General features: G+C 58.1%; 1 protein-coding gene across 6 annotated transcripts; it reads left to right on the top strand.

Moving 5' to 3' along the window:
* The first annotated feature begins 3101 nt into the window (after nucleotides 1-3101).
* EPS8L1 (EPS8 like 1) lies at nucleotides 3102-15505 on the top strand. Of its 6 annotated transcripts, XM_036833754.1 has the most exons (20): nucleotides 3102-3669; nucleotides 4512-4564; nucleotides 6084-6124; nucleotides 6378-6436; nucleotides 6998-7159; nucleotides 7480-7629; nucleotides 8206-8288; nucleotides 8665-8926; nucleotides 9191-9317; nucleotides 9522-9610; nucleotides 9706-9780; nucleotides 9879-10027; nucleotides 11029-11170; nucleotides 11277-11305; nucleotides 13297-13426; nucleotides 13527-13624; nucleotides 13941-14125; nucleotides 14310-14484; nucleotides 14909-15041; nucleotides 15130-15505. In XM_036833754.1, exons 1-20 carry the CDS (start codon nucleotides 3568-3570, stop codon nucleotides 15214-15216), a joined length of 2331 nt encoding a protein of 776 aa, XP_036689649.1. In that variant the 5' UTR covers nucleotides 3102-3567; the 3' UTR covers nucleotides 15217-15505. The 6 variants fall into 6 exon arrangements, with proteins under 6 accessions (XP_036689649.1, XP_036689645.1, XP_036689644.1 ...); XM_036833750.1 differs by lacking the exon at nucleotides 15130-15505 and having other exon boundaries at nucleotides 3110-3669; nucleotides 13527-13640; nucleotides 13848-14125; XM_036833749.1 differs by lacking the exon at nucleotides 14310-14484 and having other exon boundaries at nucleotides 3111-3669; nucleotides 13527-13640; nucleotides 13848-14125.
* The last annotated feature ends 2019 nt before the right edge of the window (nucleotides 15506-17524 follow it).

Below are 17524 nucleotides of genomic sequence, written 5' to 3'. Positions count from 1 at the left end.
TGGGGTGCTTTCAGATATGACATACAGAGGATCTTGGCTTAACAAGCAGCAGTGAGAATTCTGTTTGGTTCCTGGGATCTCCCAACAGAGAGAATAAACAATCCAGTTCCCCAAAAACAAAGCTATCCCAGTTCAGGGACAGAGGCAAATTCAGACCCACAGAGTCCTAAAGTTCACTCTAAAGGCCCTCTACTGTCGGTGTTTTGGTGCCGGGTCCCTCCGGTGAGCGCCTCCACCCAGGGCTTTACTGAGTCAGACTCTGCAGGGGTGTGAGCCTCCTCTGGTATTTGGGAACCACGTGCTACGGTTTGGAGAGAGGGAGGCGCCTCCTTTGTGGCAGGGAAGAAGGAAGGAGGCCCTGGGCCCTGAACGAGGGCGGAGGCTCGGGTTTTGGTCTCACCTGCTGCTCCGGAGCACGAAGGAGCTGCTGTCGGTGAGGCCTGGGGGCGCCTGCGCTCCACCGCCCTTCTCCCTCAGACCCAGGGCCCAGGCCCCCCTCAGACCCAGGGGTCCAGGCCCCCAGCCCCTCCCCCTTCAGACCCAGGGGTCCAGGCCCCCAGCCCCTCCTCCCTCAGACCCAGGGGTCCAGGTCCCCAGCCCCTCCCCCCTCAGACCCAGGGCCCAGGCCCCCAGCCCCTCCCCCCTCAGACCCAGGTACCAGGTCCCCAGCCCCTCCTCCCTCAGACCCAGGAGTCCGGGTCCCCAGCCCCTCCCCCCTCAGACCCAGGGATCCAGGGCCCCAGCCCCTCCCCCTTCAGACCCAGGGGTCCAGGCCCCCAGCCCCTCCTCCCTCAGACCCAGGGATCCAGGCCCCCAGCCCCTCCCCCTTCAGACCCAGGGGTCCAGGCCCCCAGCCCCTCCCCCTTCAGACCCAGGGATCCAGGCCCCCAGCCCCTCCCCCTTCAGACCCAGGGGTCCGGGCCCCCAGCCCCTCCCCCTTCAGACCCAGGGATCCAGGCCCCCAGCCCCTCCCCCTTCAGACCCAGGGATCCAGGCCCCCAGCCCCTCCCCCTTCAGACCCAGGGGTCCGGCCCCCAGCCCCTCCCCCCTCAGGCCCAGGACTCCTGGCCCCCGACTCCCACTGAATGCCTTTACAAGGACACTTCTCTCCACCTGCGCATGAAGAAAGGGCCTGGGCTCAGCCAGGTCTGCATTTGTCATGGCCCAGAGCCACTGAGACTTGGACTAGTGGCCTCCCCACTCCGAGCCTCTGTCTTCTCTATCAGCGGGGTACCAGAACCAGCCCCGTCTGCCTCACAGAGAGTAAAGGGTCTGCTCTTTCCCTCAGACTCCAAACCAGGCAGGGAAAGCTCAGAAAACATTTGTGGCATGGATGTGCCAGGGACACAGAGTGACAGAAGCCGGACACAGAAGAGCACAGGACCCTCTCCCTGCTGCACGGAGGAGGGGGCAGTGGCTACTCGCCCAGCTGGTCACTATGTCTCTGTGCCCAGCAGTGCCCAGCAGCGCCCAGCAGTGCCCAGCAGTGCCCAGCAGTGCCCAGCAGCGCCCGCACACTCGCTGGCTAGATGGCCCTCCCCTCCGTGGCTCAGGCGGCTCCTGGCCTGGAACACCCCTCCCTCTTCCTCCAGGCCACCTGGGGCTGCCAAACTTGCCCTTCAGGTTTAGCTTTGGCCACCGCACCCCTCCTCCTTCAGGAAGCCTGCCCTGACCCTCTGAGCAGCCGCTTCCAGGCTTCCAAGGCACCCTTAGCATCTGCCATTATAGGACCTGTGGAAAGAAAGACCTCATCCATGTGGTTGCTAACACTTCTTCCCTAGGATTTTCTCTTCGTCGGGTACTGTACTAAGAGCTCTCCATAACCTCCTTTAATCTTCCCAGTGCCGTTATCCCCATTTTACAGATGGGGGACTGCAGCACAGAGAGGTTAAGTAATTTGCCCAGGGTCACACAGCTAGATAGGGGCCTGGATCATGAGGTGGGGGCACAGAGTAACAACCAAGATGCAGTGTCTAAACTGTATGGCCTGGGTTCAACCATCTCTACCACTTATTAGCTGTGTGATTATAGACAAGTTACTTAACTTGAATATGTCTCAGTTTCTTCATGTATAAAATGGGGATAATTGAACCCATTTCATAGGATGTTGTGAGGTTTATACAAACAGACACACACACACACACACACACACACACACATAGGTACTCAGAAGAGGATATAAGCACACAATAAGTATTACCAAAATTATTAAGTGGCAAAGCCAGGACCCGAACCCACACCCACCTGGGCTCTTCACCATCACACCACACAATATGATTCTCTCTCTTTCTGTCTGTTCTTTCCTCCCCATCAATCCAGGACAAGGATGTGTCTTCTCTGGTTTCCAGCCTCTCTTAGTATAGACTGTGGGGTCAACATGTGTTCAGTGAAGCAATAATGCACATGAGTGCACCAAATGCAAAAACTCAGTAATTCAACAAATGTCACTCTAGTGCTTACTACGTGCAAGACCCTATTCTATATGCTGCAGATACACTGGGGGACTGAACATACAATAGTCTTTGTCGTCATGAAGCTTACATTCTAAGGGGGAAGACAAAAAATAGACGAACAGGTAATATAGTGTGTTACAGGGTGATAAATGATCTGGAGAAAAACTAAATGTTGGGGGAGGGGGAAGAGACTCTGAAGGAGGGAAGGGTCAGAGGTGCTGCCATGTTAAACAAGGTTGCCAGCCAGGCCTCCCTGAGGTGGTGCCATTCAAGCAAAGACCTGAAGAAGATGAGGGAGCAAGCCTCTTCTCATCTGAGGATATGAGAAGAGCTTTCCAGGCAAAGGGTACAGCAAGTGCAAAGGCCCTGAGGCAGAATGGCATCTGGGTACTCAAGGAGCAAAGGAAGAGATGAGGTAGGGTACCATCACTTAAGGCCTTGTAGAAGGTCTTCTCTTTTATCCAGAGAAATGGGGAACCACCGAGGGCTTTTGAGAGTGGAGTGACGTAAGCTGATTTAGGTTTCTATGGGGTCCATGCATTGAGACCGGACTGGGGAGGAAGACAGCAGGGAGACCACTCACTGCATGTGTAACTCTGAGCAAGCCTCTGAGCCCTTGTGAGCCTCAGTTTCCTCATCTGCAAAATGGAGACACCCCAACACTCCCTTCACTGGGTTCGGGGAAGAAGCGGCGTGTATAACTCGGTCAGCGAGGACCATGGCACAGGGGAAGTTCTCGAAAGGAGATTTTTATGCCTGAGGAACCTGTTCATTTTTGTGATGCCCTCGGAGCAGAGTTGGGCATTGAGTCTTAGCTGTCATCGTCATCGGGAATTACTGAGGGACATTTCCAAAGGAGGAGGGAAGGGGAGGGCTGGGGGCCGAGGGCACCGGTGGAGATAGGAACCCCAGACAGGAGGTGTGCACAGAGCAGGGATGGACACCAGCCCTGGAGATGGAAAGGTGGCTCCGGGTTCAAAGCCCACCCTTCCACATTGACCATGAACAAGCGGCAATCAACTTCGCAGAGGTACCAGGAGAATTCGAAGGGGGTATTTCTGACGCGTGAAGGAGTGTGACATCGAATTACTGTAGTTCTTGTTCTCCTGTTGTGATGGAGACAATAAGCGTTCTGGCTCCCCTGAGGACATCCCAGCCGGCGCCCTGGGTCTGTCAGCCAGCCCCGCCCAGGGGCCACTCCAGCAGGCTGTACCAGGTGAGTGCTCAGGTATGCGGAGGAGGGAGGGCCCTGGGAGTGAGCAGGAAGGAGAGGCCCCTGTCTGGAAGGGAGAGAAGAGCTCAGAGCCTCCCGTCTGACAGAGCTTGAGCAGCAGGTGAGGAGGGGGCCCAGGGAAGAGAGCTGGGTCCTAGCGAGGAGGGGCTGGCGGTGGGGACTCCTGGGTCTGGGGGAGGGGAGCAGGGGGCCCAGACTCCTGGGTCCAGACACAGGAAAGGCTGGGGGAACTAAAGTCTAGTTCTGAAGAGCCAGGGGCTGGAGGTCGGACCCTAACGCCTAAGGGAAGACTGTGGGGTCGTAGGGGCTGAAGAATTGGATGAATGGTTCTCTGAGGAGACTTGGTGTCAAAACCCTTTAGTTCCAAGGGACAAGGAGCTCTGAGTTCTGGACTCCTGGGCCCCTGAGAAGGTAAAAGGCTAGAAGACAGGGAGACAGGATCCCTGGGTAGAGGAAGGAAAATGGAGTACACATAGACTAGGGAGCTGTATGTATGGAGCCCTGAGGAATTGGGGGTGGGGAAGTGTACCAGGTGTGAAGGAGGAGGGGCGGGGGGGCCCGGACCCCTGGGTCTGAGGGAGGAGGGGCGGGGGGCCCGGATTCCTGGGTCTGAGGGAGGAGGGTCGGGGGGCCTGGATTCCTGGTCTGAGGGAGGAGGGCCTGCAGGTCTAGATTCCTGGTCTGAGGGACAAGGGCCTGAGGGCCTGGACATCTGGGTCTGAGGGAGGAGGGGCTGGGGGCCCGGATTCCTGGTCTGAGCTGGGAGGGGCAGGAATCATAGGTCCTGCGATCAGGTCAGGCCTCACCTCTTTGCTGGCTCCCAGGGCTCCAGGTGGCAGGAGCTCCCCATTCTCGGCACCATGAACACCAGCACTGGGTAAGGACCCCCGCCCACCAGGTCCCCCGGCCGCCCCACCCTTCCCCCCCCCCCTTTCATCCACACCCGCAGGTGGCATTTACAGCAGCCCAGGCCTGGACACTCTGAAGACCACCTGAGCTGCCTCCCTCCTGCTGCCAAGCAGACAGACCTGGGTTCAAATCCAGGCACTAACTTTCAGCAGTGGTGTGGCCCTGGCCAAAGGACATCACCTCTTTAAGCCTCAGTCCCTCCTCCGTGAAACAGGGACAATTTTGAGAGCTTGATCGGCTAATGCACATACAGGACTTAGCAGAGCATCTGACCAACAGCAGGTGTTCAACTCATGAGAACTGCTAGGCTATCGTTGTTACCTTTTCTTTTTCTTTTTTTGGCTGCGCTGCGTGGCACGTGGGATCTTAGTTCCCCAACCAGGGATGGAACCCGGGCACTGAAATCACTGAGTCCTAACCACTGGACCTCCAGGGAATTCCCAGTTGTTATATCTTATTATTAAATATTGACCCTTTGCTAAAAACTCAGGGCTGTTTATAATGAAGGGTCAAGTCTCCTGGAGTGAGCAGGGAGAAGGATAAAGAGAGAAGCATGGGAATAGCTGCACGGGAGATGGAAGGGAATGAGTTCTCCAGCCCAGAGGTAATCAAATCGTGGGGAGATTTGACTGACAAGAGCGGGATGAGGAGCAGAGGTTTGACTAAAAGAGTTTCTCATCCTTCATCTCTCATCTCCGACCCCAACCAAGCTCTGAGCTTCTGTTATTTCTGTGGAAATGGGGACTCGAGAATTCTTCTCAGAGAAAGTGACCTTGAAGAGGAGGTCGAGGGCAAGAGACAGAGAAGGATTTGGCTGAAAAGAACCTGGCCCGTGGGGGTAGGAGGAGAAGAAGATAACTTTCCATCTACTCCCAATACTAATGCTACTGTAAAAAATCCCATTTATTGGGAGTTCCTGGTGGTCTAGTGGTTAGGATTTCACGCTTTCAGTGCCGTGGCCCAGGTTCAATCCCTGGTCAGGGAACTGAGATCCTGCAAGCCACGCCGCACAGCGCAGCCACAAAAAAAAACCCATTTATTGAGCAACTACTGTGTGTTAAGTCCTTTGCATCATCATAATAATGATAATAACAGTTACTAAGGCTGCACAACATTCCAACTGCATCACCTCATTGAATTCGCCCAACAGACCTACCAGACAGACACTACAGGGTAACTAACCCCTGTCTTACGGAAAGGGAAACTGAAGCAGGAGAGATTGTCTCCTACCCGGGGTCTTATGACAAAGCAGTAGCTGACAGGGGATTCGAACCCAGGTCTGTGTGACAGTAGAGACCACACTCGCCACCACCACCCAGTACCACTGCCATACTTGTCTTGTTAAAGTCCAGCTCTGGCCCTGCCCTCCCCTGCTCAAAACCCTCCATGGCTCCCCACTGCCCTCACAAGCTCTGCTTGGCACTCAAAACTCCCATGATCTGCCCCCAATTCCCAAGGCCCCTCTCACCCCTCTTTTCCTTCACTAGCCCAGAAGCTTCTCCCAAACGGAGTGCCAAGTCTATCTATGGTGAGTTGAGGGGCAAGGAAGCCCCGGACCAAGAGAAACTAGGTCTGAGGGAGGAGGTAACTGAGGACCCAAACTCCTGGATCTGATGGGGGAAGGGTTTGGGGGTCTGAACTCCTTTTCTGAGGGAGGAGGGGCTGGGGGTCTGGACTCCTGGGTCTGGAGGGGAGGGGGCTGGGGGTCTGGACTCCTGAGTCTGAGCGGGAAGGGGCTGGGAGCTGGGTCTCCTGCAGCCATTCTCCTTCTCCCCCCACAGAACAGAGGAAGCGTTACTCCACTGAGGTTATGGCCGATGTTTCCCAATATCCAGTCAATGTGAGTCTGGGGTCTGTGTCGCCACGGGGAGTCTTGCAGGAGGCAAGGCAGGCCTGAGGAGATGGGGGTGTTGAAAGCAGTTGGACCTCCAAGCAGAAAGAACTTGGGAAACTCAGTTTGCTCATCTGCAAAATGGACTTCTTCTGCCTTGCTTCAGATGTGGGTATTCAGTGGAGGAACTCAATTCCACTTGACTCTGCCAACTTTTCCTCTGGACCAACTTCTGTGCTGGATAGTTGGACCACAGGGACAAATCAGATGCAATCCTGGATGAGCAGGGGTCAGACAAGGTCCAGAGGCACCAGCAAAATTGCCAGGTGTTCTAACGGAGGTAGAGCTGCTTAGAAGGAACTAGATATAATCCAGACCATTCTCTTCCTTCAAGGGGTCTAGCTGGAGAGCTAGACCCAGGAAAGACACACAAAGGGCACTGGGAGGAGGTGGGGCAGGTGATCAGAGAAGGCTTCCCAGAGGAGGTGTGGTTAGTCGCAGGCTGGAAGGCTGATTCCAGGGGATTCTCAGCCCACCTGGCTTCATCCTGGGACTCGCTGCTTTCTCCAGCACCTGGTGACCTTCTGCCTGGGTGAGGAGGATGGCGTGCACACGGTGGAGGACGCCTCGCGTAAGCTGGCCCTCATGGACAGCCAAGGCCGCGTCTGGGCCCAGGACATGCTGCTGCGCGTGTCTCCCAAACACGTTGCGCTGCTGGACCCAGTCTCCAAGGTGCCACGGGGCATGTGGGTGGAAGGAGCAGCTTGGACTGAGCCGGCCAAGGCATGGAGAGCCCTAGGGACGTCAGGGATCTGAGTGTGAATCTTGATTCCTGCACGTCCTTCCTCTGGAAACTTTGGCAAGGGACCCCCGCCCCCTTTTTGAGCCTCATTAGCCCCATCTATTAAACAGGGGTGTTATCCCTGGCCCCTCAACTTGGGGTGGAGGTTGCCGTGCGCAGTGCCTGTACGTGCTGGCACTGCTGGCACCACTTAGGAGTATCCTTGGCTCAGGGTCTCAGTTTACCCGCTGTCCCACCCTCCACCCCACAGGAGGAGCTGGAGTCGTACCCGCTGAGCGCCATCGTGCGTTGCGACACGGTGATACCGCCGGGCCAGAGCTGCTCACTGCTGCTGCTCGTGTGCCAGGAGCCCGAGCGCACGCAGCCCGACGTGCACTTCTTCCAGGGCCTGCGTCTGGAGGTGAGCGAACCGGGGCCGGGGCCACAGCCCAGAACAGGGCTGAGACCCTGCGGATTCCGGGGGCGGAGCTGAAACTGGGCGGAGTCCGGAGCCGTACCTCCAACGGGGTGGGACCTCTAAGACGGGGGGCATGGTGTGCGGCAAAGGCGGGGTCAGGGCCAGCGGAGGGGGCGCGACCTGTAAAGGAATTCTGGGAGGGAGGGGGATTTGAGGACAGATTGAACGTAGGGTCGAGAAGGAACGGGAGGGCAGAATGGAGATGGAGGCTAAGAGCTCGGACAGAACGTGGACAGAACATGGAAGTGAGGGTCTTGGGGAGCAGCCAGGACTAGGATGGGAGTGAGTGTGGTCTAGGGGCGAAGTGCCATCTGGACGGGGCCTCCGTGGTTGGGGGAGTGGCCTAAGGCAGGGACAGTCTAAGGGCCGGGGTGTGAGTTTAGGGCGTGGACGTGCGTGGGCGCAGTGCGTAAGCGATGACTGGACGTGGTCTGGGGCCGAGCTGAGGAATCGATCCGGAGAGCCGCCTGGGCGGGCAGTGGGTGGGTAGGGGTCGTGGCCTGACGGCGTGATTGACAGGCGGAGTTGATCCGAGAGGACATCCAGGGGGCTCTGCACAACTACCGCTCGGGCCGCGGGGAGCGCAGGGCGGCGGCGCTCAGGTAAGGGGGCCGGACTGCAAGCGGGGGAGAAGAGACGACGGGGAGATCTCTGGGGGGCCGGCTCCCCTCTTTGGGCCTCAGTTTCCCCATCCTAGAAATCGGTGGATACCACTAGCCTAGAGCAGAACGAGTTTTAAATGGAGTCAAACAAACCCTGTACCAAGTGTACTCCCCTCCCGTCGGTTTCTCCTCCCTCTGCCTCAGTTTCCCTCCGGAGAGGTGCTCTCCCATCCCCTATATATCGGATTTCTCCCTACCACTGAGAGCCTAGGTTTGACCCCTTTGGGCCACAGTGTTTCAGATTGAAGGCCCGAATTTCTCCCCTCCCCGGATCCCTCGGTGTGCCCAGCCTCAGTTTCCCCTTCTTCCCCCGCAGGGCCACGCGAAAGGAGCTGCAGTGCCACCCCTCTCCCGCCGCCGAGACCCCGCCCCCGCAGCACCGCCCGACGGTCCGCGCCGCGATCAACACGGCGGAGCCAGCCGCGGGCCGCGGGCGACCCCAGGCGGACCCCATCCCAGAGACTGAAGAGATGCGGAGGCCGGGCCGGGCGGAGGTCTGCAGCAGCGCTGACCCGGCCTCTCGGGACCTGGGCCCCCGGGGCCCAGACCTGGCCAGTCTGCAGGCGGAGCGGGAAGTGGTGAGTGAGGCGGGGCTAGGGCCGGGGCGGGACTGGCTGCAGGTGTGAATCTTCTGTCAGGGGGTGGGGCTTGGTTCTGGGGACTTGGTCAGACTTCTGGGGGTGTGGCCGGGGGTGTGTGACAGAATGGGGGCAGGGTCAAGCATCAGAGGGCGTGGCCTGGCCTGAATGTGCCTAAGCGCTCTTGGTTTGAGAGGGCTTGGACAGGGGGGATGAGGGTCCGAGATTCAGGGGTCCCACGCATCCCCCTGCTCTGCCCCCCAGGACATCCTGAACCACGTGTTCGACGACGTGGAGACCTTCGTATCAAGGCTGCAGAAGTCTGCCGAGGCCACCCGAGTGCTGGAGCACCGAGAGCGCAGCCGCAGGACCCGGCACCGGGAGGCGGGGGGTGAGGAGGCGCCACCGAGAGGCAATCCTGAACACCCCCTTCCTGGCCACTCCCAAATATCCACCCGCTCCCTTGGGTCTCCCCTTGCGCCCCCTGCCAGTTTCACTCCCTATCGCGATCTCACTGGGTCTCTGCCTCTCTCTTCGACCCTGCCTGACGCTGTCTGCATGTCCCCCATCACCGCGCCTGCCTCTCTACCCACAGAGGGCCTCCTGACGCTGCGGGCCAAGCCGCCCTCAGAGGCTGAGTTCATCGATGTGCTTCAGAAAATCAAGTACGCCTTCAGCTTGCTGGTGAGGACGCATTCATCCCGGGGCGTCAGGGGGCGAGGGGAATAACAAACCTGACCTGTCCGCGCACTAATACCAGCACCTCCCCGGCTCCACAGGGCCGGCTGCGCGGCAACATCGCCAACCCCTCCTCCCCAGAACTGCTGCACTTCCTGTTCGGACCTCTGCAAATGGTGAGACACCCCCGGCCTCAGCCCTCAGGGCTGCCTGCAGCAGGAGGGTTCCACTTCAAGAAGGTCTGATAGCTTGCCCACTCCTGCGCCCCTGCCAGATTGTGGACACCTCGGGCGGCCCCCAGTTTGCGAGCTGCGTGCGGCGGCCGCATCTGACTTCCGAGGCTGTGGCGCTGCTGTGGGACAACGTCACCCAACTTGAAAACACGCTCTGGACCTCGTTGGGGGACTCTTGGACCCGCCCGGGGTAAGGGGCGGGGCTGGGAGGCTGGGGTCGTGGTGATTGGAGAGACAGGCCTGGAAGGCAGGAGGCCTGGTGATTCAGGGGCGGGGCGGGGGGCTGGGAGCGTGGTGATTGGAGGAACAGGGCTGGGAAGCAGGAGGCGTGGATTTAGGGGTGGGGTTGAGAGGAAGTGGCGGGGCTGTTGGAAAGATGGGGCTATGAGGGTAGGTTAGTTGTGGGGCTTAGCTAGAGGGTGTCGCCAAAGAAATTGAAGTTCAGGTGGGACTAGGTCAAATGCCACGATCCGATTGGAGGGAAGGTCAGCAGCTTTGCGTGGCGTATGAAACGGTCTGCTGAGCCTCTTTGGTGGTGTGGCAGTGCCCGTGGTTCTCTCCTAGGCAGGCCTATCAACTCCAGGCTCTGTCGTAGTAATTTGTACCCAGGACCTGTCCTCTCAGTCACTCACCTTTCCCCAAGGAGTGTGTTGTTTTTTCTGTTTAAAAAAGTTGCAAAAATAAATCTTAAAGTTAGGTAGTTAGGTTTTTCGTAGCATGATTAAAAAAAAAAAAAAAGACTCAAAAACTCAAACCGGAATAAAAGGCAGGACTTAGAGGAATGGAGTGAGGCTATGCCGAAGGGGCGGGCTTCGGAAACGTTTGGTCTGTGGTTTTGGAAAGGGGGCGCAGTCTTTGCGCTTGGAGGCTGAGAGCTTCAAGGGAGTACGTGCAGAGCTAGATGCTGGGCTTAGGGGAAAGGGACGGGATGTGTGTAGCTAGAAACATGGTTTGGAATCAGAGGTGAGATTCAGAGGCCAGGGCGGAGCATGAATGGAATCAGGGTATTTACAAATATAGTTGATGTCGTGGATGCAGCTTAGAGGCAGGGGCAGGGCTTGGCAAAAGGGGGCAAGATTAGAATTGTTGGAATAGAACAAGGCTTAAGGGGAGGGGGAAAACTTCATGAAGTTACTGACAGGGAGGTCAGACCAGGATCCCTGAGGATCCCTTGCCCCTCCTTGGCTGCAGGATGGAGCTACCCTCAGAGGAGGGACCCCCATACAGACCTGAGTTCTACAGTGGCTGGGAGCCCCCAGCCACGGACCCACAGGGCCGCGCCTGGGAGGACCCAGTAGAGAAACAGCTACAGCACGAGCGGCGGCGCCAGCAGGTGAGGCTAAGGCTTAAGCTCCCCCAGGTGACACAGGGGGGCCGTGACTCGGAATTCTGGGGCGCAGGCCTGGCCCCAGCTGATCTACTGCTCTCGTCTCCTGCAGCAAAGCGCTCCTCAGGTCGCTGTCAATGGGTGAGTGTCAATGGGTGAGTCGGGTCAGGTGGGGTCAAGGAGGGGTGCGTCCTGGGGGCTCCCAGTGCTGACTCCGCTTCCCCTTTTTTCTTTTTCCTTTTGTCTTCCCGGCTGTTCGAAGGTGGGTGAGGTGGCAATGAGGCAGGGGCCGGGGCTGGGAGAGGGGGGAGGATCAACGAGGGAGGGAGTGGGGCCCAGACTTCTGGGTTCAAGGGAGGAGGGAACTGGAGGCCCAGATTCCAGGGTCTAAGGGAGGAGGGTGCTGGGAGTGGGTAAAGTCTGAGAGGGACCCCTAGATCCCCAAAGGTCTGGAAGAAGGCAGTTTGGTTTCCCAGGGCCTGGGAAGCTCCCTGCCTGGGTCCCTATATGGACAGAGTCCTGGGTGTTGGAGAGAAGAGGCTGGGGAATTAGATATTGGGTTTTGAAGAAGAGCTCAAGTCTGGTGCTTGGGACCTTGGAGACCCAGGGAAGTAGGCTTGGGACTTAAAGGGCCAAGGGGCAAGTTTCTGGGAAAGTTAGGAAGTGGTAGTATCTCTGGGCTCCTGAGAGAGGTAAAGGCTGGGAGGCTGGACCCTTGCTTTCCCAAGGCTCTAGAGCAATTGTCTCAGTCCCTGCTGGGTGTCACACTGGGACCTTTTAAGCGTTAAAAGGTCGAGGAAATTAAAGCTTGAGATCTGGACTCCTAGGTCTCTGGAGGAGGAAAGAACTGGGGGTGCAAATTCATAGTTCCAACAAGCAATGGCGGTGCAGACTCTTGGGTCCCGGGGGAAGAAGGGCCTAGAGGAGCTAGGATTCCTTGGGCAAGTCGCGGGGCAGATGGGAGGGAAACTGCGTGGGATGAGAAGACAACAAAGCAGCAGGTCTGGAGGAGCAGACGGGGGTCTGGGTGAGGGCTCGGGCAGAGAGTCTCAGCAGAGACGGCGGCGTGCTGGGAGCTGGCGCCGGCCCCACACAGGGGGTGCCTCGGCCCTGAAGACTCCCCTCTCCCTTGCACAGGTAGGCCTGATCCGGGCTGAGGTGCCTTTTACTGGGTTGTCAGAGCTAAAAGTCTGCTCCCCCTCCCCCCAGCTGCCTGGTCTAGCGGACCCTCCCTCTCGGTGCGCTTCTGAATCTTGAGCTTGACACCCACAGTTTTTTTTTTTTTTTACACCAACAGCTTTTAACTCACCTTTTTTTTTTGCGCTTCAAGTTCTTTGCAGGGGGCAGGAGGGGAATGGAAATAATAATAATCCCTCCCTGAAAGAGGGAGAAGTCTGTGAGGTTGTACAGGCTAGCAGTTAGGAGCTCAGGGTCATGGGAGCACTCAGGTTCACGTCCAGCTGTGTGCAAGTAGAATGGAATTACTCAGGACATGAGCTCTGGGGCCAGCCTGCCCGGGTCCCAGTCTGACTACACCTCTTTCTTGCTCTGTGACCTTTACATCACCGTGTCACTTTATATCACTGTTCCTTTCCTGTAAAATGGAGATGATAATTGGGTCTCTGGAGGGAGGAAGGAACTAGGGAGTCCAAACTCATGATTCTACCAAGTGTTGTCTCTAGCATCAAATCAGCTAATATATGTAGCAGACTTTGAACAGTGTCTGGCATGTAATAAGTGCTATATAAGTGTTAACTATTGTTTTTATTATGCTTATGAGTTATCATTATGCATAAGTCCAGTACACAGTAGATGCTCAATAAATAGCAGCTGTCTCTAGCTGTGTAATCTGGGGAGAGTCATTTTACTTCTCTGAGCCTGAATGTTCTCACCTATAAAATGGAGCTGATGCTAGTACTCATATCACGTGCTTACTGCATGGTGCCAGGCACATAAGGAGCACAATATATTCAAACCGGTATTCCAATTTCAAACCTGTGTTAACAGTATTAACCTGCCTCCCCTGCCTCGACCCCTGCTTGGCTTTAACCCCAGCTCACACCAACACCCTACAGTCCAGAGCAGTGGAGCTGGCTGCCTCCTTACCCCCCAACCCTTCCCCTTCTCCTCAGTCACCAAGACCAGGAACCAGAAGCTGAGCCCCAGGGGCTGGAGCCGGCGGGAAAGTGGGTCCTATGTAATTATGACTTCCAGGCGCGCAATAGCAGCGAGCTGCCCGTCAAGCAGTGGGACATACTGGAGGTCAGAGGAGTGGGGGACGGGGTCGGGGGCTGGGGGGCTGGAGTCCACCCAGCCCTAGCTACAGACACAGCCTCTGAACCCTCCCCTGTACCTCTTCCAGGTCCTGGATGACCAGCGCAAGTGGTGGAAGGTTCGGGACCAGAGAGGACAGGAGGGATATGTACCCTATAATATCCTGACACCCCACCCGGGGCCGCGGGGGGGCCGCAGCCTGGTGAGCCAGGGCAGACTCCTGGGTCTTGAGGGAAGAGGGGCTAGGGGTCAGATCCTGCGTCCTGGGAACAAGAGGCGCGGGGGATAAGGGGTCAAAGTCACTGGCAGGGGAAGTGGCTGAGGATTCGGAAATTCACCTCCAGGCGAAGGGGACTGGGACTCAGTCCTCTTTGTGATCCAGGTGCTCTCCTCTTTTTCCCCTCTCTAGGAGAGTATCACTCCCTTTCCCCCTCCACCACCAGTGTCGGCCCCGGCTCCGGCTCCCCCTCCACCACCAGGGCCGGCCGTGGCTCCGGCTCCCCCTCCACCACCAGCCTCGGCCCCGGCTCCTCCCCCCCCCGCCCCCTCCCCCACCAGCGCCGGCCCTGGTTCCGGCTCCCGGTCCCCGACCAGCGCGGACCCAGGCTCCGGCTCCGGCTCCGTCTCGGTCTCGGTCTCCCAGGGACAGCTGCGAGAGCCTCAACAACTTGGACTCCAGCAAGAAGGGTGAGTGGTGGGGGCACCCCTTCGAGGGAGCGGTCCTTGTCCTCGCTTTCCAGGCAGAGAAACCGAGGCTCAGAAAGATTAAACGGACTCCCGACCCATCACGAGGACGCTGGAGGTCCCCGACCCTCTGAGCCCAGGGCCCGTCGCCCTGAGTCCGCCCTCCCTCCCGGTTTCCCGCCTGCAGAGAAATTCTCCCAGATGCTCAGTATCAACGAGGAGCTGCAGGCACGCCTGGCCCAGGGCCTCATGGGCCCCAGCCGCGCAGCCCCGGGGCCCCGCACCCCGGAGCCGCAGCTCAGCCCGCGCTCCAACGCTTCGGAGGTCCGCGCCTGGCTGCAGGGCAAGGGCTTTAGTTCAGGGTGAGTTCGGCAGGTGCCGGCTAGGGGATCCTGAGATACCGGCGCTAGAGGCGGAGCGCTCCGATTGGCCCAGAGGGGGCACGGCAGACCACGGGAGACTGGGATTGGTCCAAATCGGGGGTCTGTCTGATAGCAACTATGACTGTCAGGCTGTGATTGGCATGTTTTTCCAGGCTCCGATTGGAGTCTCCAGGGAAGCCCCGCCTCCCTTGGAAGGCAGCCCCCCCACCACCGCCACGGCGCGCTATGATTGGTGGATGGGGATTCAGGAGCCATCAGCAGCGGCCGCCCCCCGGCTTGAGAGCTAGAATGCTGCTCAGATTGGACAAAGGGCTAAGCGGGCGTAAAGTGGTTGGTGGGGCTGAGGAGGCTTGAGCCGTGATTGGCCAACAGGCCTGACTGTGCCCTGGATGCCCCTGCTCAGGACCGTGGCCGCGCTAGGCGCACTGAGCGGCGCGCAGCTATTCTCGCTGCAGAAAGAGAAGTTTCGGGCGCTGAGCCCCGAGGAGGGGGCGCGCGTGTACAGCCAGATCACAGTGCAGCGCTCGCTGCTGGAGGTGAGGCAGGCGCTCGTCCCCGAGCCCGGACGGGGGAGGGCGCTGAGGGCTCTGCCTCCAACGTCCTGATTTTCCACCCCCGCTCCAGGACAAAGAGCAAGTGTCAGAGCTGGAAGCGGTAATGAAGAAGCAAAAAAAGAGGCTGGAAGACGAGGTGGAAACGGAAGTCATTTGATCCTTCCCCGCCCCTCTGCTAAGTTTCCAGGCAGCAGCCCCGCGGGAGAACGGACTCTGCAGACTGCCCCCACCAACGGAAGTAGATCCCTCCAGGGATCGCCGACCTGTTCCAGCCTTGGTCTTCCCCCGTCCGGTTAGATAAATCGGCCCGCCCATAATGGAGTCTCCTGAGAAGTGCTCTCGGATTGGCCGAGAACGGGCATTGAGACAATTTAGGGCAAGTGCTTGCGCTCGGGAGCCCTGCGTATTGTGATAATGCTGCCCAGTCTATAAATAGCCTCCTCTTAGCAGGCGGTGTCAACTGCTGTCCCTTCTCTACCCGGGTACCAGGGGCCAGGAACCTGCCCCTCACCCCAGCAACAGCCTCACAGGAAAGGAATCTAGCAGATGTCCCCACTCTCTTTGGTTTCTTTCTCTGAATCCTCCCAGCTCAGGCTTCCTCCTGACCTCCCAGCCTCCAGTCTATCCTCTAGTTCACTCCAGAGGGATCTTCTGAACACCCAATGCCCCAGTCCACCCCTTGCTCAAAATCCTTTTCTGGCTCCCCATCGCCGTCTTAGCCCCATAGCCTGGCATTCGAGGCCCTGAGTGGTTTGGTCCCTACGTCTCCAACCTCGTCTCTCACCTCCTCATCCCCAGTGCATTCTGGTCCTGCCCTTCTCCACACACTCCCCAAACCCCTTCGACCACTGGGGTTTTAACAATTGCTGGTTTCTGCTGGCTGTAACGATTCTCTGCCTGTTGCACTCCTATTCAGCTGTCCTGACCCAGCTCAAATACCCTCTTTGGAAAAGCCTGCCCGCATCCCCTAGGTTAGTCTCCCAGCGTCCACTTTTACACCTTGTTCCCCACCTCCAGCCAGGGGTCCAGCTACGGAGAAGTGGCTGCCTCCTGAATGAGTCACAGGTTTCCTGGCCACTCTTCATCCTGTGAGACGACAGCCTAACAGGAAGCTTCCCACCTCCTCAGCAACAGCTCCTTTTTCCTCTGGCCAGCCAGCAAGTTTTTCCCGTCATCTGGGTGGGTGGCGAGGCTGGTTTGGGACTGGTTTTCTCTGGATCCCAACCTGGTTCAGCGTGGACGCTTCTGCTTCCCCAAAATGGCCCCTGACACGCTCCCCTCCCCACCCCAACCAATTCCTGCTGGCCTCTCCCCCGGAGCTCAGCTTCTATCCGAGCCACCAGATGGCGCCCTCCAAAATCAGATGGGAAGGGACCAGAGGCACAGCCCTAGGCAGGCAGGAGCTGATCCTCAGCCCCTATTTGCCGCCCTCATGCCTCGGCCTCCTTCTGGAACCAGACCCATCATCTCTCCAAGATTCCTTCCCACCTCAACCCCACCCTCTCCCCTGCTCACACACCTCCCCTGGCTCCCCATGTCCCACCAGATAAAATCCAAGCTCCGGCTCGGCAGCCGAAGGCCTGTAGCCTGCCAAGCTTACAAGCTTCTCGGGCACCGTGCCCAGCTTCCCTCTCCCAGTCTCCACGCCTCAGTTCATGCTGTTCGTTTCACCCGGAATACTCTCAGCCCTAGCAGGTGTCTCATCGTCTTTCAGCCTCTTGCCTGGTGCCCCAGCCCCTGTTTCTAACCAAAGAACCACGGAAGCAAGCAGTTCCCCAAAACAAGAGTTTTCCCCTGGGGTTTCCCTGGAGGTCCAGTGGTCAGGACTCTGCGCTTCCACTGCAGGGGGCACAGATTCAATCCCTGGTCGGGGAGCTTAGATCCCACAAGCCACGCAGCACGGCCAAAAAAAAAAAGTCCTTACCAGGGCCACACTCCTACAAGGCCAGCCCTTACTTCTCCAATCTCATCCCCTGCTACTTTCCTACATTTCAGGCACATTTTTATCCCTTTGCCCACGCTATTCTCCTCATCCAGAAGACTCTTTCCTCAAATACCCACATGGCTCGTTCCCAGACGCCTTCAAGTATCTGCCAGTGCCAGCTTTCCAGTAAGGCCTATTCTGACCACCCTGTACAAAATGTCACAGCCTGACATTCGGTGTTGCAGACAGGCCCCAGTTTTGGACCAATCCCGGACCCCCGTGGTCTGCTACGCCCCCTCTGGGCCAATCAGAGTGTTCCGCCAGGCACGCACTCCTGCACACGCGCACACCAGCCTCCCTAACCCCTGCCGCCCCCTCTGCTTTCTCTCCGCAGCACTACCACCGGCAACACATTTATCTTGTCCCTGGGTGCCTCATGCCTCTCCTCCTAAAATGTACCGGATCTTTCCCTGTCTCGTGCACTACTGTACCACCAACACGTAGGACAGGGCCAGACAAGCAGAACAGGACCACGAATGGG

Source organism: Balaenoptera musculus, chromosome 19 (assembly GCF_009873245.2).
Source record: "Balaenoptera musculus isolate JJ_BM4_2016_0621 chromosome 19, mBalMus1.pri.v3, whole genome shotgun sequence".
NCBI classification, from domain to species: domain Eukaryota; kingdom Metazoa; phylum Chordata; class Mammalia; order Artiodactyla; family Balaenopteridae; genus Balaenoptera; species Balaenoptera musculus.
The sequence above is the reverse complement of the archived record's forward strand: the minus strand, read 5'-3'. Positions and strand labels throughout refer to the sequence as shown.